The sequence below is a fragment of the Dunckerocampus dactyliophorus genome, chromosome 5 (assembly GCF_027744805.1).
Source record: "Dunckerocampus dactyliophorus isolate RoL2022-P2 chromosome 5, RoL_Ddac_1.1, whole genome shotgun sequence".
Lineage (NCBI taxonomy): Eukaryota > Metazoa > Chordata > Actinopteri > Syngnathiformes > Syngnathidae > Dunckerocampus > Dunckerocampus dactyliophorus.
This window is the reverse complement of record NC_072823.1, coordinates 20,159,792-20,184,934: the sequence shown is the minus strand read 5'-3', so window position 1 is coordinate 20,184,934 and position 25,143 is coordinate 20,159,792. Positions and strand designations below refer to the sequence as shown.

General features: G+C 40.2%; 1 protein-coding gene across 1 annotated transcript; it reads right to left on the bottom strand.

Annotated features, from left to right (window-relative positions):
- Nucleotides 1-690: 690 nt before the first annotated feature.
- On the bottom strand, nucleotides 691-24,106 carry LOC129181460 (transmembrane and coiled-coil domain protein 3-like). The gene is made up of 4 exons (XM_054776703.1): nucleotides 23,889-24,106; nucleotides 4,203-5,149; nucleotides 3,944-4,079; nucleotides 691-3,870 (listed from the first exon to the last, which is right to left on the bottom strand). The coding sequence occupies exons 1-4, from the start codon at nucleotides 23,955-23,957 to the stop codon at nucleotides 3,568-3,570; spliced, it is 1,455 nt and encodes a 484-aa protein (XP_054632678.1). The 5' UTR covers nucleotides 23,958-24,106; the 3' UTR covers nucleotides 691-3,567.
- Between the last annotated feature and the right edge of the window lie 1,037 nt (nucleotides 24,107-25,143).

Sequence of the window (25,143 nt, the reverse complement as noted above, 5' to 3'; positions counted from 1 at the left end):
GGCACGTAAAATCTGTGGAAATACAAATATGATTGGTTCACAGTGTACCGGAGGTGAAAGGTTAAATGTAAACCTGGTACTCACACTCGCTGGACACTTTAGGTACACCTCACTGTTATTGTGTTTGTCGTTGTGGATCTTAGGAACAGTTTCTAATATTTTGGGTTACTGATAATTATCAGTAGATCAAAATATTAAGAACAGCGCTTCAGTATGCCATGCAGTTCAGTATAACAGCAATCCATAACAGAGGCAGAATACTGTTGAATACTTGTGAGACCTTATTTTCTATAAAGGCAGTGTGTTTCATACACAGCTTGTGTACTGGATCTCATTTGATTGTGCTGGTGTACCTAATGTTGTGGCCATTAAGTGTGGTTCTAAAGGCAAAACATATAAACAAAAAACTAAAGATTCAGTCAGTAAACCAACATGGACAACATTAAAATACTTATTATGACACTTTCAAAGTAAACAACTACTCCAAAATCTGAATTATTATTAGTGTTTAATCGCTAAGGTTCCGGAATGTTCTCCCATCATTCAGTGGAGTACATAATGTTTCTTTTTAAACACAAAAAAAGAGAAAAAATCACAGTTGAAACCATCACCTCTAAGTCACATGGTCGTAAAAAATAGCAACATTTTAAACTGACTGACTGAGCCACAGTGTTGAGTACTGTATTTATGGGGGGGGGTATCGTTGTTTTTTTTTGCCCTTCATAGACAAAATGGTCTTATCAGAGCTGAACAGAAGCTTCAAGTGGTGATACATCTTTGACGGCAGGCACTTCCTCCCTCCAGCACCGTGTCTCTCTCACACACACACACACACACACACCCCCACACACACGCACACACCCCGACACACACACACACACACACACACACACACACACACACACACACACACACACACACACACACACTCTGTTAAGAACGCATCGAAAAAGTTATATTGCACTTGAAAACATTAGGAAAAAACTTATGAAGAATCACTTAAAAACAGAAGCTTGACTTCTTTATGTGAAACAAACATTTTTGAAGAATGATGGTCATATTCCATGCTTCGCTTTGCATTTAAATATGTGCAACTTTGACAAAGGAAGTACACTCACTGGACGCTTTATCAGGCACACCTGCACATTCAAATGAAATGCAAATGTAGCTTTTACAAAAATGATAAGATTCCTTTGCAAACTACAACCACAATTGTAAACCAAATATTAAATGAACATCTAATAGGATCATAATAATGCAAGTACAGTAAGATTTTATTGGATGGTATTGGATTGTGCAGGTGTACTTAGCGGAGTGACTTGTGAGTGTATCGAAAATAATGAACTTCAAATATTAGTGCAATACTGTACACAACTGAGCTTGTTGTTTCTTCTTGTTTCAAGTCTAAGATGGGTTTTAGCCGACACTTCTTTGTAAAGGCAGCACTTTTTTAGGGGGGATGGCATTCGATTGTGCATGTGTACCATAGTGAAGTGTCCGTTGTGTATGTACAACACAAGTGAGCTGTTTCTTCCTGTTTCAAGTCTTTAAGATACACTAGCGGTCAAAAGTTTTACAACACCCAAATTTCTCTGTAGGAAAAGCCTACATTTTCTGTATCTCTTCCATTGTTTACTGTCTTTTTCTTGCCATTTTTGTAGCAACACATTACTTTCTGCAGTACAATAATGTTCAACTGATGCTCACGAAGGTATAGTACCACAGTGTGTTCCTTTTATGCAAAGAGTGGAGGGCTTAAGTACGCCAGAAAACTCTTAAAAATTGTAGGAATTAGTAGCACCAACACTCAAGGCTTGATCAACCTCCATTTCTGCAGAAAAGCTTTAAAGGAGAACTGCTCTTTTTTTGGAATTTTGCCCATCGTCCACAATTCTTATGTGAAACATGAACACATTTCTTTCCCTTTTCTGTGCGTTTTAAAGAAAGAAAACCAGTTAGCATGAGGGAGCTTACAATGTACATCATGGGACACACCTATTTAGACTACAAAGGCCAAAAAAGCCTAAAAAAAACCCGCCAATAATGTTCCGCTTACATACGTAACTGACTTGTATATTAACCATGCTACAGCGATAGTTATTACTAACACAAAGCTATATTTTTCTGGCGGAGTAACACAATGGATCAATCCACTGCCGAGCGGTACACTACCTATTGCCGCTGCGGATGTGTTTCTGAGTTTTGCAAGTTAACGCTAAGTTATAAATCATGCCTGGCACGTGTATGTAGAAGGTTGTGGCAATAAGTCAAAAAAGTTGGCCAACTTTGAGATTCCACACGCTACCAACTAAACAACGAGACAGATTGAAGCAGCGGATACCGGCTCTCAACTTAGACCCGACGATATCGCTATGAAGACTCCGTGAGATGCTCCTTTGCTGTCAGCATTTTTTCCTGAGGACTATGTTGAATTTACCAGCTCAACAGGGAGCACAAGAGCTGGAAGATACAGCCATCCCAACAAGAGCAGACATTGTGAGTGACTCTTTTCATTATACTGTTATTTTTTCATGAAACATTTAGCACTAGTGCTACCCTACATGATAACACTATGCGAATGCCTTAGTGTTTCACTATAACTGAACCTGCCTAGCACCCAGCAACATTATTGTCTGCCTGTGGGGTTGTCCAAAGGTGGTACGCGTCTGTGGGGTTGTCTGCCATGATTAGTAATAGCTTAACACCCACTCTTTCTATGCTGCTGTTGTTGACGGAAGCAGCATTAATACCTATCGGCTATGTGAAATCAATGTGCCTAGGAAAGAAGTTCTGGTAATGTTCAAAATACAGCAAAATGCTGTAAGTATTACATGTTATCATGAATGTACTGTACCTGTTAATATGATCACAGCATATATAAAACGATAAAACGTTGTTAGAGGTTTTTTGGGGGCTTTATAGTCTAAATACGTGTGTCCCATGACGTGCATTGTTAGCTCCCTCACGCTAACTTGTTTTCTATCTTTAGAACGCACAAAAAAGGGAAAGAAATGTGTTCATGTTTCATTGTGGATGGTGAACAAAATTCCCCAAAAATGTCAGTTTTCCTTTAAATTATTGACCCATTTTGTGTCCCTGCAAAATACATTTTTGTATAATTGTGAAATTTACATTATATTTCAGTTTTGGGTAACCTTACCTTTTTTTCTTAACCTCTTGCAGTTCACTACTTACCCCAGTACCAATTCAAGCGATTCACTGGACTTGAACAACTTGAATTGCAATAAATAACTGGAAACATTAGCCTACTTGCTGGCAAAGTCATGTTAATATTATTATTTCATTTGAAACTTTTCCTTCCAAGCTGTTGTGATTTTAGTGATTTCAAGTGAAATTTTTTGTCACTTTTTTGGGGAGGTCCTTCCTGAGCTGGTTAAATCCATTCGTTCATCTTTTCCATAGCAATAATTTGGGGTTAAATATAATGTTATAAAAACAGCAAAGTAAAATCAATTTTTCAGTTCAGTTAATAAAAGAGATGAAGAGAGATGTGTTTGTAAGACAATTGTACAACCAATCGCCTTACAGCGTCCATGACGACGTCTTTCAGGCAGGCACCAGCACCCTATCTATGGCGTACTGTAAACGCTCCCAGTTCCTCCAGAAAACGGTCAAGAAGAAGACCCCCAGGAAGGTGGCGACCACGTGGTTCCGGCTCCTCATCAACGGTGCGGCGAACTTGGCGGCGGTGGATACGCACACAAGGATGACGGTGATGATGGCCAGCATGATGTTGATGCTCCTCCCCAGCAGGACTCTGGCATCTCCGCTCTCCAGCTGCACATTCTGCTGCTGCTGCTGTTGAAGCTCCAGCTTGGACACCCGTGTCTGACACGACTCTAGAGCTTCCTGGGAAACATGGAGGACAGATGTGGCGCATGTTTAAAGGGGCTCTTCACAAGCCAACAACATCGGGGTCTACCTGAATATCACGGGCTCTCTCCTGGGCCTGGTAGGCCACTCGCTCCTCGATGCTGGCCAGCTCTTGCTTCAGGTCAGTCATCTCATGTTGGTGAAGCTCGGTCAGGTCGTTCAGTTGGTCCTCCAAACGCTCATACCTGAAACACATACATATTTTTTATGTGCAGAGGTAGATACTAGACTTTTTAATGATGTTGTAACAAAAAATACATCTTCTCCCTCACTTGTTTGCTCCACGTTGATACACACTTAAAACTGACCTGTATCGCTCCTCCTGCAGTGCTTGGTTGATGACTCCATACTCCCTCTTGAACTGAGCTTTAGCCTCCTCCATGTCCTCTTCCAGCTGGTTCTGTGCTTCTTTAATCTCCCTCACCTCCTCCAGGCTCATCATCAGTCTGCTCTGGGCCTCGCCCCCCGCCTGCTGGACCTGACCCCGCATCCCTGCCAAGACCCCATTACTGTCTGCTGAGTTGGAGGCGCTCCCTGAGGAGCACTCGTCATCACTGGGGTACTTGGGCTTGCCCACCAAGGAGGTGCTGCTGCTCAGGCCCTTTCCCGCCGCCTCGGCGGGCAGAGGCGTGGAAGCGTCCATGGAGGTCTTGAGGTGAGCGATATTGTCAGCGCTGCCAAACTTGTTCCTGATGAGGTTGGCAAACTCTCTGGGTTTGCTGAAGAAAAAAGGAGGCGAGAGAGAAACGCCTGGGCCGATGGTCTTGATCTTGTCCATGGTAGGGTGTCGCCCGCTGCCTGTCATATCCCTCAGCAGCTCCCTGCGGGACTCCCTGGGTATAGTGCTGTGCTTGCCGCTGGACGGGTGAGGTGACAGGTGGAGCTCGCTGTCTTTCATCTTGCGGTGATACTGCTCCAGCTTCTTCTGCATTTGGGCAATATTCTGCGCCGATTTCTGGTTCTTCTTCTCAAAGACTTGCTTGATGCGGCCCACCTGTAGCTTGTCGGCGCTGTTCACCAACTTCAGGTACTCGGCCACGTTCTCATCTCGCGCCGTCTGCTCAATCTTCAGCTGCTCTGTGACTTTCAGGATCTTCTGCTGGAGGTTGTCCACGCAGGAGCGACTCCGCAGGACCTCTGAGCCCAGAGAGGGGGAAGTAGCGCCGTCGCTCAGGTCCAGATCCAGATTGTTCTCAGAGGATCCTCGACGCATGGAGGCAGGAAGGCTCAGAAAACTGCCATCAGAACTCCGGTCCTGCATGGAGGGACAAACATCACGTAGTGTCAACAATGTAAGCAATGCTCATCAGAAGTATTTCATCATACAAGCACTATTGTTGTACTGACTGTACCAGCTTTAGAATCTAATGAACTTCAACTTTTTGTTGTTGGAACTGTCGCCCCACCCCAGAATACAGATGGTAAAGTCTTTCACTTGAAGCAACTTTTTTGACATTTGAGTTACAATGAAAGCATCCCCCCACCTCCAATAGTACGGTACGATCATCTACTGCCTCATTCTGGTCAGAGCACATACTGCTGATTGCAGAAATACAGGATAAAAAATGAATAAATACAGGAATGATATTGCCCATAACAGTTTACTAAATTTGACAAAAGCAAAAACTTTGGTTCTCATTCAAATCCTTTGGCTTTTTGCCCCAAAAGCCCTCCTGTGTCCAAAAACATATTCTATGAGTTTGTAAACAATATATAAATATCAATATCAACAAACTAACAGTATGAACAACACAATGTGAAAATAAACTGAAAAAAATCTCATCACGCAAGTATCAATCCGATACTAACACAACGATTAGTATCAATATATCAACTATCGATATTCGGTGCGACCCACCCACCCTGACTTGTCAGAGTGCACTGTGCCGATTGCAGACATGACCACTTGAAACACAAAGACGGCACTTCATGAACTGTTTTTTGTCAACAAGTCTCTCGTCTTCCGTCTAGTTTGTCTTGCTTTGTCAACTTCAAGTCCTTATCTTAACCGTATTCAATCAGATAAAAGTACTAAACCAGATTGCAGCGACACTCGTATAAAGAGATTGTCCTTCATGTCCACGCAGCAAGGTTATTTGAGTTGATAAAAAGTCAGTATTTTACACAAAATTGAAACATGTTAGCTTCAAAGCTTTTTCACATTTTCATCACAAATGTGTTTGTGTTTTAGCAAATTCTATCAGACGGGTAAAAACCTAAAACGTCTTTTCATAGCATTACCTCATCTTTACTTCCTGAGAGACCATCAGGTTGAGTACGTAATGCTCTTACTGGACACATCACTGATGACAACGTTTCAGATAATGGTGATTATTAATGTGTGTGAACCAAGTAGAGCGTGCACATCTAATGTAGGTCAGCCATCATGTCAACGCCGCTTGTGAAATCCCTTTGCTAGACAATGTCCTGCTTGATGGTAAACACGTATGTGTCAATATAGTTGACCAGGACACAGAGATGGAGGAAGTGAAAGCAGATACATTTAATCCCAGTAAGCAAGTCTGGCTGAGAATGGAATGAAGTAAAACAGGAAGCAGAGAAAATTTAATGAAGGGTCATGCATGCGTCTGTCCAAGCTTGGGTGTTACTTGAGGGCACAGTAATAGACGTTCTTGGATGCTTACCGGTGTAACAAACACGGCGGTCTAATCTGATAAAAGTGTTGTACAACAAAAAGCCTCACACAAAGCTGCTGAAATCCTCAACAACAATTGTGCTGTTTTGCCAACCAGTCGCTGGGACTTAAGTACTCAGTGGCTGTATTGCAACATCATATCAATGCGGCACCATGATCTGGGGTGCTTTTTCCTTCAATGGAACAATGGCGCTCCAGGTTGTGCAGGGGCGTCAAACGGAAGCTATATATAAATATAACATTTCCATAAAAGGTAAAGGCTGCTGAAGTACAAGCAAAAAGGACTATTGTTATGACGTATTGGCGATCCAATTACATCTTTTTGTGTTTAATTGATGTCATTCTCACACTTTCACAACAACTTGCCAAACTGGATGTGGGTGAGAAAAGCGGTGAACGATCTGGTTTGGCCTTAAACGCCCGTTCTCTTATATTGTCCTCTGGCCCTCTCCTCTTGGCCCTCCTTTCACACAAATATGCCTATCTACTAGTTGATCCACTGCATACTTTCTTTACTGAGACTTTCTCCAAGCATGCCTCAGGGATTTCAGCGTCTGTCTCCATCCCACAGCCCCACCTCTCCGAGAACACTCAGCTCTTTCTCCTGCTCAGCAGAGACACAAAAGGCCCACTTTGTCATATTCCACCTCTGACCAACAGCTAAGCTCTCACAAGTGCAGTGATGTCATGCAGACAAAGCAGCACACTGGCCAATGAACAGCTGCCTCCTACCAGCCTGCACACCACAGCGCTGGTCTAGACAATCGGGTTCAGGCGTTCAAGTTCCTTTTTGTCAAACCGGTTTGGTTATGTGTCACATGAGAGCTCATGTCTTCCTTCTCCTTCAAAACCAGCTCATCTCATAAGTTAATGTTTACAATTTTATAGTCGTTTTTGGAGGTACCTAAATCAGAAATACACTACCTGAACAGTACACATCAGGACCGTACTTTTTTTTTTACACCTTTCCTTTAAAGAGGTGTACTGTATGTTACCATACTGCTTTTGTCGTAGTATAGTACCTAAACTGGTACCAAATTAACTCATTAGTATCATTCCACCTTTTGGCAAGCTTCAATAGGGTACCAAATGCATTAGTATTGTACCTAAACTGTTGTGAAAGGTACCAAATTTACTGAATGGCTTTTTGGCACAATTCAAAACGAGTACGTAATGCAGTAGAACAGTAGCTAAAAGGTTGTAGAGGGTACCAGTTGCATGGTTCTGTACCCACACCCTTTTTTGGCAGACTTCAACAGAGCACTGATTTGTACCAAACCAAGATAAGAACTTTCCATGGCGATAAATGTCCAAGAAGCAAAAGAAAAATAACACTGGTCTACACCCAAAATGCTTCTGAAATGAAAGTAGTCATTCTTGGCTAATTTGGGGTCACTGAGTACAAAAATGATGTTTAAAAATGCTCATTATCTTTAAAGATACACCAGCCCTGTAGTATACCATATGCCCACAATTGGCAATGTATTCACTTCACAAGAAGTAAGGGACTAAGAAAGTAGACAACCCTCATTATTTTATGGTTAGAAACACTAATATTGATGATATGAATGAGGTAGTTGAAATGTTTAACAACTCCTTTGTAAATATTGGACCAAAATTCGAAGAACAAATTTCAAAATTCTGGACAATGGAGAAAAGGAATGAAACCATGGATAGGAATCCTAATCCTAATCCTAATCCTCATTGACGTAACAAAAAAGTACATCACTGACATTGTCAATAATTGTCAAGCAAAAGCATCAACTGATTGTAATGGAATCAAAATGGAAACAATAAAAAGGGTTATCAATGAGATCGTACAACCGTTAACATACTGTTTATCGGTAACTTATCATTTCAGACTGGAACATTTCCTAATAAAATGAAAATAGCTAAATTAGTTCAAATTTGAAAAAATGCAGACAAACATCAATTTACAAATTACCAAACAGTTTTCTTATTTCCCCAATTTTCTAAAATAATCGAGAAGCTATTCAATAACAAGTTGGACAGATTTATTAATAAGAATGAATTACTCGCAGATAGTCAATACGGGGGCCACACGGTGGTCTAGTGGTTAGCATGTTGACCAACACAGTAACAGTCTGGAGATCCGGAAGACTTGGGTTTGATTCTCCCTTGGGCATTTCTGTGTGGAGTTTGCATGTTCTCCCCATGCGTTTTCTCCGGGTACTCCGGTTTCCTCCCACATTCCAAAAACATGCATGTTAGGTTAATTGGCGACTCTAAATTGTCCATAGGTATGAATGTGAGTGTGAATGGTTGTCTATATGTGCCCTGTGATTGGCTGGCGACCAGTCCAGGGTGTACCCCGCCTGTCGCCCTAAGTCGCGACCCTAAAGAGGAGAAGCGGTATAGAAAATGGATGGATGGATAGTCAATACGGATACAGCGCTAACATTTCAACCACCATGGCACTGATTGAAATCACGCACAAAATTACCAACGCTAGATCACAGAAAGTGTGCAGATGCAGTATTTATGGATCTCACAAAAGCCTTCGTTACAATTAATCATGACGTCCTAACAACAAAATTAGAAAGGTACGGAATCAGAGGATTAATTTTGAATTGTGTTCAAAGTTACCTAGCAAAGAGGAAGCAATTTTTAAAGCTATGAGAATACACATATGCAAGTTTAAATATTAAGTGTGGAGTACCCTAGGGGTCAATATTGGGACCAAAACTTTTGAACTTGTGTTTTACTGACATCTGTAAAGTGACGAAAGATTTAGAGTTGGTATTATTTGCGGTTGACACTACTGCCTTTTGTTCTGGGAAAAACACACAAGAGCTACGTAATTGAAAAAGTCACGGATGAAATGACCATATTAAAAAGATGGTTTGATAAAAACAGATTATCCTGGAACTTAAGTAAAACTAAAATAATGCTATAAATTCCTGTGGATCATAATAGATGAAAACATTTGCTGGAAATCTCACATCAAAAATATACAACCTCAGGTGGCCAGAAATACTTCAATATTAAATAAAATTTTCAAAAATCACTCCACACTCTACTGTTCTCTGGTATTACCATATCTAACTTATTGTGTGGAGATATGGGATAATAACTATAAAAGCAATCTTCACTTGCTAAATGTACTGCAAAAAAGATCAGTGAGGATAATTCATAATGCCGTGTATAGAGAACATACAAATCCCTCATTTTCAAAATCACAAATATTAAAATTTGCTGATTTAGTACATTTCAAACCGCTAAAATAATGTATAAAGCTAATAATAACCTGCTACCCAAAAATGTCGTACAATACTTTTCTACAAGAGAGGAGAAATATGATCTTAGGGAAAAACTAAACTTCAAACACTTACATGCGAGAACAACGCTAAAACCCCACCGCAGTTCAATATGTGGAATTAAATTGTGGAACGGATGAACTCAAACAATGCACCAAGTTGAGCGAATTTAAAAAACAATACTTGCAGTTGATGTTTGCAAAATACAAGGAAGAAGAGTCTTGAACTTGTTTTGTTATGATTATCTCTATTATTTATTTATTATTATACTGATTATTATATCTATTGTGAAAGAAATCTTAATAATTACATCACCATATTGTTACATTACCTTATCATTATTCCATGCATTAAAAAATCACATATGGAATACAGGAAGTTAATAAATGTACAGCACAAGATGTGGAATGGATGGGTGGTAGGATTAAATAAGCTTTGCTTCTTCCTACTCCTTTTGGACATGTGGAGCTGAATTGAATTGAATTATGTAATGTATTCCATAGTAAACTGCATGCGTGTTCAAATCAAATTAAACCAATACCATTACCAAAGGTACCAAATGTACTGATTGGTACTGTTCCACTTTTTTGGCACATTTTAAAAGGGTACCAAACGCTGTAGCACAGTGCCTTAAGGGCATGGAAACCAGTACCTGAAGGGTACCAAATGCATTTGTGTCAGGCTGTTGTGAAGGTAACCAAAAGAGCTGATCTGCATTGTACCACTTTTTTCAAACCCTTCCATTCGGGTGTCAAACACAGTTTACAATAGTTAAAGAGAACCAAAGCACGAGGGTGGCAAAATAAGTAATCTGTACTGTACCACTGTTTTATAGAGTAAAAATATGCAGGTTATAGTGGAGATTGGACAAGATGTTATTTGTGCTGTAGTAGAACTAAACTGTCTCCTCAGGCTCTCACTTCTGAAGAGCTCCATATTGTTCTTGAGGAGCACTGCGGTGTGTAAACTCATTGCTGTGAGCGCTTGATAACACACAGATATGAGAGGGTGAGCATGAAAAGAAATCAAACTGTGAAGTGGCATCTAATGGTGGTTCGCTGTGAGGGTCTCAAGGTTGAGAGCATGTATGGGAGAGGCTTGAGCAAAATGTATATGTAATATATACAGTATATGTATGCTGATGCAAGCTGGTGAATATGTTTTATATGTAGTAAATGAAAGTCCCCTATTGGCTGAAGTGCAGCATAAGGGACTATCCACACGGAAACCTTTTCAGGTCAAAACGGTAAGTATTTTATCATTTCTGCCTCTCATTCACACGGAAACAGCGTTGTGGCTGCCCTGAAACGGTATTTTTTTAACACGGCTTCAAGCGTGAGAAAATCTGAAAACGTGGGCTCGTCGTTTCTGTATAGACGAGCAATTCGCTTCGGTTTGAAAACTATGACGTCCGTGACCAGAAGTGAGCTTTGACAACAAGTCAACATAAGATCTAAATATTCCCAGTGTCATGACAATATGGGTTTTTCAGGACCGATACCGATTATGAGTAGTTAAGCAGGCCGATAACCGATATTTGGAGCCGATATTGATTTGCAGAAAAAGCGCAGAAATTGCCGTAAAAATGTTGAACACTTAACTTCGTTCAACTGCCCAAAGCATGTTTATTTAACTAAACTAGAAAAACAGCTCCAGAAGAGCTCCCTGAAATGTTTCCACAGTAAATAAAGTAACATTTATATCTAACTTACCTTTGTTTTAAGTTCAAACACAACAAAAAGTGCAGGGAGTTAACAAGCTCAGCAGCAACTCTTGTAAAGTTAAAATAAAAACTTATATCATAGCTCCCTGAATTTTTTCAGCCTTCAGCTTTGCGTACTTCCCTGCAACACAACAAGACTGAATAGAATTTCTTAACTCTCTCACAAACACACACAGAGGTTTCTACAATCACGGACTGTTTTCACATTGATATTACCAACAGCTAGCAAAGCTCCCGTTTGTGTTTACTCCGCTCTTAACGTCACGTTGTTGTAGTAGCCGTGAGTTGTACAGTTTTTCATGTGACTTTTAAGCAAACACACACTATTTTCCACATTACATATATTCTCCCCATTGCTAATACATAGTCTGCTGAGCCTTTAGAGCCAGACCGGCGAACTAATGTAATGGTACGCTAACCAGCCTCCACCTTGGCATGCCTCCCTCCAAGTTCAATCACACACATGCATCACGGACTGTTTGACTGTCGACATTATCAGCAGCCTTCTTTCAAGTAATTCAGACATGTCGGGAGGTACTACGAGCTGGCAGAGCTGCCACTAATGTTTACTCCGCTCTTACTCTCTCACAGTATTCTGCTGCTCACTGTAACGTTAGTAGTAGTTGTGAGATGTAGCGCACTGGGATGTTTATTACAATTTCGAGAGAGTTTTCTGCGTTTTCTGCGAGAAGACTTCCCTCTCAGCCACGTGTGTGTGAGAGCACAGCGTCCGCTTGAGATTGGCTATGCCACTAACGCGTGCCGTGGGTGGAGCAATGCTGGAGACAAAAGTGGCAGGAGAGAGAGGGAGGCGCGGCTGCCTCTTAGCCAAAATAACCCAGTTTTAAATTGAGCAGTTGAGTTAAATAAGGCCAATATCGATATATATCAAAATTCCTAATAATTCTGATAACCGGTCATCCACTAGTAATGACTCACTGCAGTCGACGTTCTCCCGGTATGTTCTTGTCCTATACTCCCAAAATGACGCACATGTAATTCCACTTTGTCATAAGTGTAGACGAGCCTTGCGAAGCGGAGGATGACAGACTCATGCGCATGCATTCTTTCTTCTTCTATAGTTTGGTGTGTCACGTGGTTCTGTCTGCGTATCTGTTCACAACACCACACATAGGTGTGTCTTGTGTATTACATCCTTTTCACTCAGTAATCCATTCCCATCTGGATGCAACTATTTAGTAATCCGGCAGAGTGGATGCACATTTTTTTCAACTGGCCAAAATAAAAATCTCTGTGTGGACAGCGCCTAAGTAGTTCCAGCTTGTAACCCGGTTCTCCATCTATACTAAACAATGATGGCACACTACTTTCGTCTTATCCATTTGTCTTTGTCTGTTTACATCTTTTAGCAGGAAGTGTTCTCAAACAGGAGACTTTAAACAACAGAAGAGGGTTTGTGAGCTCTGGCTTCCCCCTGGCACTACCGCTAGCCATGAGGAGACACGTGACTGTATCGCGAGGCAATTAGGCTTCCTGTCCCTAACAAAAACTCTTATCACAAATACAAGTACCGTTACACAACTACTTGATAGCCATCCTGATTGATTGTTTAAGCTCAATGCGAAGGTCTGTGCTTGGAGCAGACCTTGATAAATCAATTAGCTGTCCCACTTTTCATTCTCACCATTCCCCGGGGGAGGCTGAAGTTGTGGGGGGTGGGGGGGATGCAGGCCAGAGGATTAAGAGGTCTTTGGGGAAGGTTGGAGACGGCAGAAGGGGATGAAAACTGAGCGACTAGACTAGAGGACAGCAAGCAGATGGCGGTTAGCAGCAGTATGATATCAAGTGTTTGGGCCAACAGTTAGGAGGGTTCTCAAAGGTCAACAAAACAGGGTCGGCGTGTTAAAGGTACTTTAATCGCTGCAAAGGTTTCAAAAATGTGTCAAAAGTTTTGACACATTTGCATGAGGAGATGCGTCGGAACTTTTGACTAGTACTGTAAATCTAAGCGCCAGCCGGTGGCGGTACTTAGCTAGAACTGCAGATGTAAATAAGTGGGTTTACATACATTTTCCACAGACTGACGTGTTTTTAAAAATATAAAATAAAAATTACATATACTGTTAAGCCCCACATTATTCATAGCCCGGACAATTTATTTATGTGATTCTATTAGCTTTTAAATAGGCTGGAAAATGACACAAGTAATTACACGAAAAAAAAAAAATTATGAAAAACATTCACAACTTCTTTGGAGCACCTTATTGAGCATTGAACTTGTTGCACTATATTTCAAATGCTAAATATTGTAACGCATTCTTGCCATTCATGTCATTTCATTTATGATTTTTTTTTTTATTCATTTAGGAGATTTGGACTACATCTGAGTGTTGGCTAAAGCTACAAAGACATTTTGAACAACACTAAAATTCTCTGAGAAACACTACTTCAAAATCTTGTAGAAAGTCCTTCCAGAACAGATCTTTAATTTTCTTTATGGATTTAATGGAACAATGATTAAGTCTGCTTAATTTAGCATTTTTAGTTGGCATAATAGCTATTAAAAATACATACTAATAAGACGAAACTACTCATACAAGTCATATGCATGTCCGTGTTAGTATTCTAACAGAGTAAAGCCCTCCGGTGAAACCAAAACAGAAGGCTGGCACAGAACAAAAAAGAAGATACTCCCCAAACACATCATCTCCACCACCATGAAGCTTTACAGAGGGGAGTGTGGGGGACCTCCCTCTTACCTCATCCCTGTACGAGCCCCCAACAGTCCCCCCATGCTGCCCTACATAGCCCACAGCGTCTGTCCGCCAACACCGTGACCCAGTTAGTGCGATCTGCAAGGCGGGCATAACATGAGAGAGTCCAACTGCATTAGCCTCAATGGTGAAAACAAACCATGAGGCTCAAAACCGCTATCTTGCATGCAAAGTCAGAGCGAGCTGTAAAAGCCACTGCGGATGCTGATTATCTTCACAGCATGGATCACTAACGATCAATGAGCAGCATGAATGCGTCCACTGCTTAAATGAATGCAGCATCGTGAAGGGGAATGAAGCGAAAGCCCCCCCGTCGTCGAGTGTGCACGGAATGTGTGTTAAAATTTGTGGAGTCAATATTTGCAGAAGCTATCAAAATAAGCAGAAACGCTTTCTTGCTCAACTTGCTGTGCGACCTTTACAGGAACCAGAAAACATCAACGTGCAATAACAGGAAGGCCAAGAAGAGGAAACGCAAGATCTTACACAATGTTGCATACAAAAGAGTATGCAATCAATTACCATGCTGCTTTAAGGTCATGGAGGCAATGCAACACCTAACACAGGATAAGGCCCTGGTTTTCTTTCTAGAAGCCTTCCAAAAAGTACTGTAATTCCCGGTGTATAAGAACTTTGAACTTTGCGGCTTATACAGTGATGCAGCTCGTTTATGGCTAAAACTACCTTTCCCATGATGCTTAGAGTGCAGCTTCAGGAAGTAGTGACGATTGAAGTGGAAGCTCATATCACGTTTTGAAGTCTTATGCTGCGCTTGTGTTCAAGTGTAGAATTACTACAGCTTCTGTTTAAACTGCTCGGACCGCCAACCGTCCACTATCACCAACGGGTTTCGAAAGGCCGGACTACTGCGTGATGAAGAGGATGGCTCACGCTAAATGGCTAATTTGCCTTGAGACAAAAGCCACCCAAGAGTGCGACCACGAAAGAGAGAGCGAGAGACTGACAGTGTGTGTCATGAGGGAATTTTGAGGCTGTTCAAGTCTGATGCTGAAGACTTTTGTGGTTTTAGTTCCCAGAAGGAGGAGGACGGTGATGAATGTCTTTTCTGGTACGCTACTGTTTAGCTAGCCAAAAAAACATTCATTTAACCAAAAGTTCAGAAAAATCTTTCTATGTAACATCTTTCTGTCTCCTTAATATCCCATCTTATAAAGTGGACACCTGTCACACCGCTTATAGTCAGGCGTGGCCTAAATATGTCCAAATCTTCTTTTCCTCTTTAAATTTAGTGGGTGCGGCTAATATACCTGTGCACTCTATAACCTGGAAATTATGGTACAGCTATTGTTTTGGTACCCTACACCAGTGGTCCCCAACCTTTTTTGACCCACGGACCGGCTTGTGTTCCCACAAATGTCCCGCGGACCGGGGCTGGGGGGGTTGGTTGGTTCGTACATTATAGCGATCTAATTTATCTTATTTATTATGTATTGTGTAAAACTAAGACATGAATAACATCAAATTAAAAGCACAAAATGAATGCCGACCCACCATCCACCAGTTCAAGTTCCAGCCAAGTTTTTCCAGAGAGATGATTACATCGCTGTTTGACGTGTGTGGTAAAGGCAGTGTGCTAGCATGAATTAACTTGAGACAAATGTGCACATTAGCACTCAATAAGTCATCAAAACTTACCTTTATGCATTCCCACATAGTATCAGCATTTGACACCAAATATGAGGTGAAAGAAAAATGGTAAAAATACAGTAGTAGTCTATCTGTGCGGCATGAGATAAAGTTAGCACACGCACAATGGACAAGCGTCAAGTGAGACGGATGTAACAGAGAAAATCTGGCCACTTTTCAAAATAAAACATCAAAAAAATTAAATAATGGAAATTATTTTTTCTTTCTGTGCGAATGACCAAATGACCCACGGCCCGGGGGTTGGGGACCACTGCCCTACACAACCCCTACGCAACTACTCCATTTAGTACCCCAATGACAAGAGTTCCAAAAAGTGGTGCGGTACAAAGAATTAGGGGACATGGGTCGTCATGAAAGATAGGAGTGATGCATCCTGCAAAAAGAAAGAAAAAAAAAAAGAATAAAGCTCCTGCACAGTGTTAGCCCTTTAAAGTCTGCCTACAAATTAATGACAAGGCAGTAAAAATAATGTAAAAAAAATTATACAAACTAAATGACATTTGTTATTTTGTGTGCTTTACAACAAAAAGCACATCATACAGTACACTGTATGAATGCTGGAGTTTCCTGCATTGTGGCATACTTTCCATATTAAAACTCCTCTGCATCAACATTTGCACTTACTTGAATAAACCGGATCCAAACTGCAGGCTTGGCACTGTCGCAGAGACGGAACAAACCAAGCCGTTCAGGCAGAGAACAAGAATCACAGTGGGGTCTAAAGCTCCACCATGCTTATTGGTATTCCCTACGACTGACAGTCTCCCACTAGGAAGACAGGAACCAGCAAAGAGAAACAACAGGGAGCGGAATATCTTCAGTCACATTTGGCCCAACAAGTACTCCCAACAGCTGGACTGCAGTCTGATTGCAAAACCTCTCTTTTTGGAGGACAAAAAGACAGCATTATCTCAGACGAGCTCAATCAATAGCCCATTAACACAGTCATTGTCCCTGTGGACTGATGGGGATTCAATTCGGAGGTTATAGTCACAGCATATTGACAGAAAACTGGGGGTGTCTTAAGAATATTCGACGATTCGATGCGGAGGAGTCAGATTCGACTATCAAACTTGCCATCAAATCATATAAAAATGTCAAGTGATCAAGATTGTACCATTCTGACTATATGGGGGGTGTCAACGGCTGCTGCTGAGCATATACATTTTCATAAATAATATCTTGATACAGAAACAGCCTCAGTTGTGTTAATAAAGAATTGAAAATGCCGTGTGTATTTAACAAAAGACCTAGTGTATACTTACCAGGCATTTATACAATCACCCGCTTCAGGGGCACAATCCAAAGGAGCTGAGGTGAGCGCTAGCTTTGAACGCTAGGAAGACCGTCAACTATGGACTTATTGGCTCATAATGGCTACTAAAAAAAATCACCCCAAGTTTGGAAGTATTTTGAACAGGTTACAGCAAGTCGAGTGCAACTCGTGTCAGCAGCTTCTTACATATCACACACAATCATATTTAAAAGTAAGGCTGTGATGCCAAATTCATTTTATGTCCCGACAGGCAAGAAATTAGTCCCCTAAATGCGAGTTTTGGAAAGTTGTTTTTTTCAAGGCATGTCCACTTTTATGATGTGTGGCGACAGCACCGGGTTTCGGTTTTGTTCATCTTGCTTTCTGTGTCACTAAATAAATGAGAGTACACCTACCATGTTTATTTGTTTATCTGAGTGTAGCCTGTTCTTTGAGGTGGAAAAAGTCACAAATGAGATCTGTTTTTGTTGGGATCGCCATTCCTTCTGAACTTTAAAGAAAAAAAAATTAATATTAGCCCACTATGGACAAAATCTAACAAATCGGATTTAACAGAATGAAAATCCTTAGTTGAAAACAGCCCTGCAGAAAACACACTCGTTGGTGCCCAAAACAATGACATAGATCATCTATTAAAAACAGATGATGATGATAGCCATACTAACATGTAATTAGTTGGGATGTAACAGTACTGTACACGGGTTGGTATATAACAAGTGTTATGCAAACACGAAGGCTTTTCAAGCTCTGCCCGGTTACACTTCCTGTTCCTCACTTAATGTGCACCATGTGGGAACTCGGTACGCTTCTGTACCGTATGGAAAAATCTGATACATGTAGGGTTCATGTGAGGGCAAGGGTGCCTCGGGGAGTCATGGCGGCAGATGGACAATCTAAAACACAACTGCTTTTTATTTGCGTGTACTCGAGGGCCAACAAATGTAGCCAAATCGTAACAACACATCATTAAAACATCTTCATTTGAGAGGCAAACTCACTTGCTAATACCTCCACCAAGCGCAAACACTAAAATGTTGAATTAGTCTGCTTTTAATACAGTACGTCTTAGTCTGCAAAAATATGCAAATACAGCTTAACCCTTTTTGACTAAAGTGTAGAAGCATGGGGCATATGACAAGGAAGAGTTGTTCAATTTAGTGCAGATCGTTTTTGTTTTATTTCACTTTGAGCAAACTCCCCATAGCAAAGATAGAGGGGACGCATTTTCTTCAACTTGATTTGTTTGGCAGTTGGCAAACACCTTGTGATGCGCAATAGTGCCTCCTATAGGGCTGGGGTGGAACTGTACCCCTGTTCAACTTCAAACATGGCATTACATTTTTATACATTGTGATTTTATTCAGTGATTCTCTATTTGTGGCGGCCACTAAATAATTCAAATGGACACTGATCAATTTAGCGCTACTTATTAAGAATACTCCATGTTTAAAATAAATAAATAAAAAGAAGAAAAGACTTCTCCACGTTTATGTCTATATGTGCATAAGTCATCGTCAACGAGTGCTGATGTTGTATTGATGTTCTGATATCATTATAGTCGGAATGACAGCTGTGTTTATTTAGTAAAATAGCATCTGACTGCTAAACGTTAAACTGACACTTATTATATGCAAGTATATTTGCTGCCATTGTTTATATTCAGTTCAGTTCAGTTCAGTTATATTCAGTTCATACGTGTCCAAAAGGAGTAAGAAGAAGCAAAGCTTATTTTGATCCCATCTCTACCCCCCCCCTCCATTTCACATAAATTATAATACATTTGATCACTTCCTGTATTCCAAATGTACTCTTTGCCAATTTTAAAGACATAGAAAAAATGATAAGGCAGTGTAACAATGTGGCAAAATAGGAGTCAAGGTTTGTAATCACTTTAAATAAATTATATAAGGCATAACAAATAATAAACATATAAAAATAATAACTGATAAAAGGTTAATCGTTGACAGAAACATAGTTGGACGATAAGTGAATCAAGAGTATTTAAGTGTAGTAGTGTTTAGAAATACCTGTAGCATTGTATGGACAAAGTGGTTCAAGACTTCAGTGCATTGTTTGACGTCTTTACTCAATCCGTTCCACAATTTGATTCCACACACTGAAATGCTGAAGGTTTTTAAGTGTTCTCGCATATAAATGTTTTAAATTAAATTTTTCCCTAAGGTCATATTTTTCCTCGCTTGTTGAGAACTGTATTACATTTTTGGGTAGCAGGTTATTGTTTGCTATAGGCTTAATTTTAGCTGTTTTTTGCTTATCAAATCATCACAATAATTGTGATTTTAGGAATAAAGGATTTGTATGTTCTTTATAAGTGTCACTATGGATTAACCGAACTGATGTTTTTTGTAGCACGGTTATCGAATGAAGTGTACTTTTGTAGTTATTTCCACATTTCTCCACACAATAAGTTAGATATGTTAAAACCACAGAACAATAGAACGTTTGGAGTGACTTTTGTTTAAGAACAAATTTTGCTTTATTCAGTATTGAGGTATTTCTTGCCACTTTGTTGTATCTTTTTAATGTTAGAGATTTCCAGCTCATATTATCATCTATTATGACCCCCAGAAATATATTTTCATTCACTCTGTCAACATCCACACTCTCAATTTGTACTTGCGCGTAGGTATCCTTTCTGTGTGTCACGCTTTTTTGTGTTCTCTGACCAGAACTCCTCGTAAACACATTATTATGGGGCTTGTCCGGGTGGGAAATGAAAGAAAATGTATAAAAATAAATAAATAAATAAAACGTGTTTCATATTTTTAGAAAAAGTCTAAAGAAATCCTAGAAATGGTAACATTATTTTTCTCAAGTAGCATTTGATTTATTTTATTTAGCACTAAACAGTGATACAAAACCATCATATTCATAACTACAAGGTTGCTGGACATCTTCCAGTGTTATACAGGAATATAGAAATAATAAAAATACACACTTTACATCATTTTTACAAAAAATACTTTGGAGCCCCACATTTATCCAAATTTGCACCAAAAATGTCATGAGTTTCGCTTTTATTTTTTTCCTCCTACCTAAAAAATATAAACAAATGTGAATTAAACGTTGGTAATTACAGTAATTACAGTATTTGGGACTCATCACTCATGCTTCAAAACGAATCAAATGTGTGTTTTTTCAACATGTCATGTGGACTGATGAGCAGTCCATAGTGCATCCATCTCTGCAATCTTGGTGAATGACACAATGTGATCAAGTCTTCTTCTCATGACACACGCTAACAGCCTCCATCCATCTTCTATGCCGCTTAGCCTCACTAGGGTGGCGGGTATGCTGGAGCCTATCCCAGCGGGGTACACCCTGGAGCCAATCGCAAGGCACATATCGACAAACAACCACTCATTCTCACATTCATACAATTTAGAGTCGCCCGTTAACCTAACATGCATGTTTTTGGAATGTGGGAGGAAACCGGAGTACCCAGAAAAAACCCACGCACGCACGGGGAGAACATGCAAACTCCACACAGAGATGCCCAACGGAGATTCGAACCCAGATCGACCCAGATGTGTGGCCAACATGCTAACCACTCGGCCCATGCTAACAACCTGTTGGGTGATGATGGTCACATTTTTCAGACTGAAAGAGTAAAGAGTTAGGGAGATTCCACCTCTGACTGCAGAGCGTGCAACTAATAATATTTTCATGTCACAACTTTAAGGTGCTATCCAGGACTCTGACACGTGCAGGTAAGTAAAGATTGATTATGGCTGACCCCTCCCGCCCTGGTCACAAAATTTTTCAAACACTCGCCTCTGGAAGGAGGCCGCAGCCTATCAGGACCTTAACCTCGCCACATGAACAGTTTCGTTCCGTCTGACACCGGCTTCATGAACAAGGCCCCCACTGACCTCCCACCCCTCCATAGACAATATAACATGTTCATTAATGCACATCATCACCGTTACTGCTCATGTTGCACCCTTAAATTGTACTCTGCTCTAAATGCTGCTCTGTATAATTGTAAATACCTCAATATAGTCGCACCATCGATATTCCTATAAACTATGCTATAATTCTACGGTTCTTATTAACTCCATCAGTAGTTCTACTGCTGCTGTTTTGCACTGCTACACTGGCATTTTTATTTTTTTTATTTTAACATTCGTATCTTGTACTTTTTACCTTTCTATAATAATTGTTGTACCAACCCACCAAAACAAATTCCTCATATTTAGTGAACTATACCTGGTAATAAACCTCATTTTAATACACTAAAAACAAGGTGCAAACTTGTGTGTATGTTTCTACAGTAAATTATAATTTGGCATTCTGGGCGTACTTCCGCGTCACTGCCACCAGTGGTTGTTTTGGGTGTTTTTTCCCATTTTTTCTCCACACATCGCACAACAGATTAAGACAATTAAACACACAACAGACAAAAAAATAAGCATATCTTAATATTGCAACATTTGGCTTTGGGTATACAGTCAAACTTGTCTATAGCGGCCACTAGAGGGAGACTGCAAAAGTGGCCGCTATAGACAGGTGGCCTCTATAGACAGGTTAGCGTCCAGTTTGAATGTTGACCAGTAGAGGGGAAAAAAAAGAAAAAAAAAGCGAAAAAAATAATGTTGACCAGTAGAGGGCACTGTGGGACTGCGGATAAAAGTTGTACAGCACTACTAGGCTTGTTATTATCCACCACCCACAGAACAAAGCTGTGCTACTAATGTCTTACGCTTGTTTTTAATATTTTACTTTTTATACGGCAGAGTGTCATTACAGCTTTAGTTCATCAGGAAGTGACGGGACGTGACGGTGGGCGTCCCGAGCAGGAGAGCTAGGCTCAATGCTAGCTGTGAGTTTCGAGAGAGTTGGGAAGTGTGTTTATGTTGGCGTGGATGTAAAGTCCTGCAGTGTTCTCCGCTGTTAATAAAGCCATTAAAGTGCATCGGCGACGTGAGTCTCTCCTTCCCCACAACAAGCGACATTACAGTATTGACCAGTGCACACCAGGAAATAAACGGTGTCATTTCTTACAGGCATTGGCTGGACAGCTATGTAGTGGGGCTTGTTTAACCTTTGCCTTGTGGGCAAGCAGGAGGAGAGACGAGATTGGATGTGTGTGTGTTCTGAGCTGCTCTTTGTTGGCCGCGTTCAATAAATAAAGTTGGCAGAAGCAACAGAAGAAGTTTCCTTCTTTGCTGGAGTCAGGTCGCCCTTACTACGGTTCGGAGCTGCATAACACTGACAAGTTAAGCGAACGGCAAAGAAGACGGCTTTTTTTTGTGTCGAATACAGAAGATGAGGACTTTGATGGATTTGTGGATGAGGATTGATCAAAAATAACTTGAGTACATTCTAAAATACTTCAATTAAGTACACAACCGAACTCAGTTTTGCTCCCGCTGCCTTTTTAACATGCAGTATTGTATTGTAGCGTCGCTGGGAGCACGTCCTGTTCCCAGCCTTTTTTATGTGGAACAACTGACAGTTTGTGTGGATCTTGTGAATGATTGTGACTAAGCTAGGACTCAGTAATTAAAGTCTACACACGACAGCGTCATTGATTGAAAAACGAAACTTTTTCGTGCATGAAGCTTCTACTTGAGTCGGTAATTTGGCCGCTATATGCAGTCAGATATTGACCAAGGGAGACAAAATGGGTGGCTGCTGGCCACGTTGGACAGGTGACTGCTATACACAGGGTCTATACCATGTAAATTTGCTGCGGGGGATTTTTCAGTGGCCGCTATAGGCAGGTGGCCGTTCTATAAAGGTTTGACTGTATTTGTACTGTAGTGTTGTAGAACTACACTACGTCATACTGAGCGCTGTTACTGATGTTTGGCTATCCAAATTAGCAAAATGGTTAACAATTTTAGAAAGAGCTCCGGGTTGATTCCATAGTGCAGCACCACAACCACAATACTAAATTAAAAAATGCAATTAAAATTTTTATTTAAAAATATGTTTTTCAACAAATTTCTTTTTCGAAAAATCCATAAGTAGAGGAGCAGTTGTGACATTCCATGTATTTAATATATTCATTATTATGCATATCGTATTAAGGTCATATATGATATTTCCATTCAAATTTCCAACCATATTGTCGCTGTACAATGAAAAACATGTATCATCAAAGACAATTACAGACTTACATGGTTTACGTTGTATGTTTTGGTCAAAAAATGAACACCATGTGGAGATACATGCAGTCAAAGCATCTCCACATTTATTTTGTACTTTTAATCTCAAACAGAGAAACTGCATTTTAGTATTTTTTTTAATTACTAAAAACTCCAGCGGAATAAACAGCAAAGTATGTATCGAAAACAAAGAAAATGCATTGTGTTGTCAAAACGTCAAGATATAAACATAGTGACGATGTAAACAAGGGAACATTATACACTTAAGGGTTTAAATAGTATGTTTTGGTCTAACTAAACGCGTTTTAAAATATGTATAGTTTTAATTTTAATAGTGTTAAGAAAGAACAAACCAAAATTCCAACAACGTTACTGTACTTCCCTGATGTTGCATTTTATTTTGAAGGAGCACTTTGTGTAACGTTAATGATGTCACAAAGGGAGCCTTTTTCACTAATAACTAAAAAGTGTGTAGTGCTGTGTGGTGTTGTCGTGTCGTGGGTCAAAACATGAAAGTCACTCACCATCCTGCTACCGCTGAGGTGTTTCTCCACTTCGGATAAACTCCGCACGGACACGGTGGCGCTGGGCATAGTACAGTAGTACCGGAGTAACAATCCCCACAGCGCCGTTTCGTCAAATGGACACCAATTTACAAGTTAGTCGTCACATGTCTTCCATGTTTGCTCCATTTGCTTGCACCTCCTTCCTTTCCTGCCTCTTTCTGTGTCTATAACTAACTAGTAAACGCTCTCTGCTACACACAAGGGGTGGGCGGGTCGAGCCAAATGTCGATGGTGACGATACCAATGTAGTGACAAATGTTGGGAGATACTCCATTTGGGGCATAGATCCGATACAAAGTAAACAAAGAAAATCAAGTTGACTTATTTTACACGATTACAAACAAAACTACTATTGACTCTTATTCATATTTTTTAGCTTTTTGCCCCAAAGCCCTCCTGTGTCCAAGAGCTTATCTGAGTTTGTATGCGATGTAACAATATATACATTTCACATATTTCAACAGCAAAACTATAAAGATATTTGTGGAAATAAAGAGAATCTTTTTATAAATATATACATACATATAAAATATATACATATATCATCACAATAGTCTGCTACTACCCTTAGTGTAGATATTTGGATCAATCTGCACACCCCCTAGTGTCAGTATCCACGGTTCATACTTACTCATACCTGATGAGATCGATATCATTAGTTCTCTTCTGTTGCTTGTATTATTTTGCCGATATTGTTATTGTTACATTGTGCTGCGATTGGCTGGCGACCAGTCCAGGATGTACCCCGCCTGTCGCCCGGAGTCAGCTGGGTTAGGCTCCAGCATTCCCCCGTGACTCTAATGAGAAGTGGTATAGAAAATGGATGGATGGATGTTACATTGTGTTATACAGTATTGTTGTTTTTATATTTGTTTAGTTGTTCAGAATTTCGTTGATTGAAAAAATGTTTTGTTCCCCTAACATCTTTGTCCTGTTGTTGTTTTATTATAATAATGGTCAACTAATTAAAAGGCAAAAATAAAATAAATCATTAAATGATCTTGAAAAATGTAAGTAAAAAGAATCGGCATCAGTATCGGTAATACTGGTGTGTTTACTATAGAATTGATACCATATTTTGCAGTATCGCCCACCACTACACACAACTAGTACTGTATGTGTTAAACAAACCCCGCCTTTGTGTGTGTTAGTGTAGGAGGGTTTAAAGTGCTTTCAAAACAATGTACACTATGTACAGTGTGTGCAAGTAATC

What these genes read in the sequence shown, in the direction of transcription:
- LOC129181460 (XM_054776703.1), bottom strand. Translation starts at nt 23,957, where the DNA reads ATGCCCAGCGCCACCGTGTCCGTGCGGAGTTTATCCGAAGTGGAGAAA. An exon ending in CTGCAGGAGGAGCGATACAG is followed by an intron (nt 4,080 to 4,202) that starts GTCAGTTTTAAG and finishes TATGTGTTTCAG; the next exon opens with GTATGAGCGTTTGGAGGACC. An exon ending in AGAGAGCCCGTGATATTCAG is followed by an intron (nt 3,871 to 3,943) that starts GTAGACCCCGAT and finishes CATGTTTCCCAG; the next exon opens with GAAGCTCTAGAGTCGTGTCA.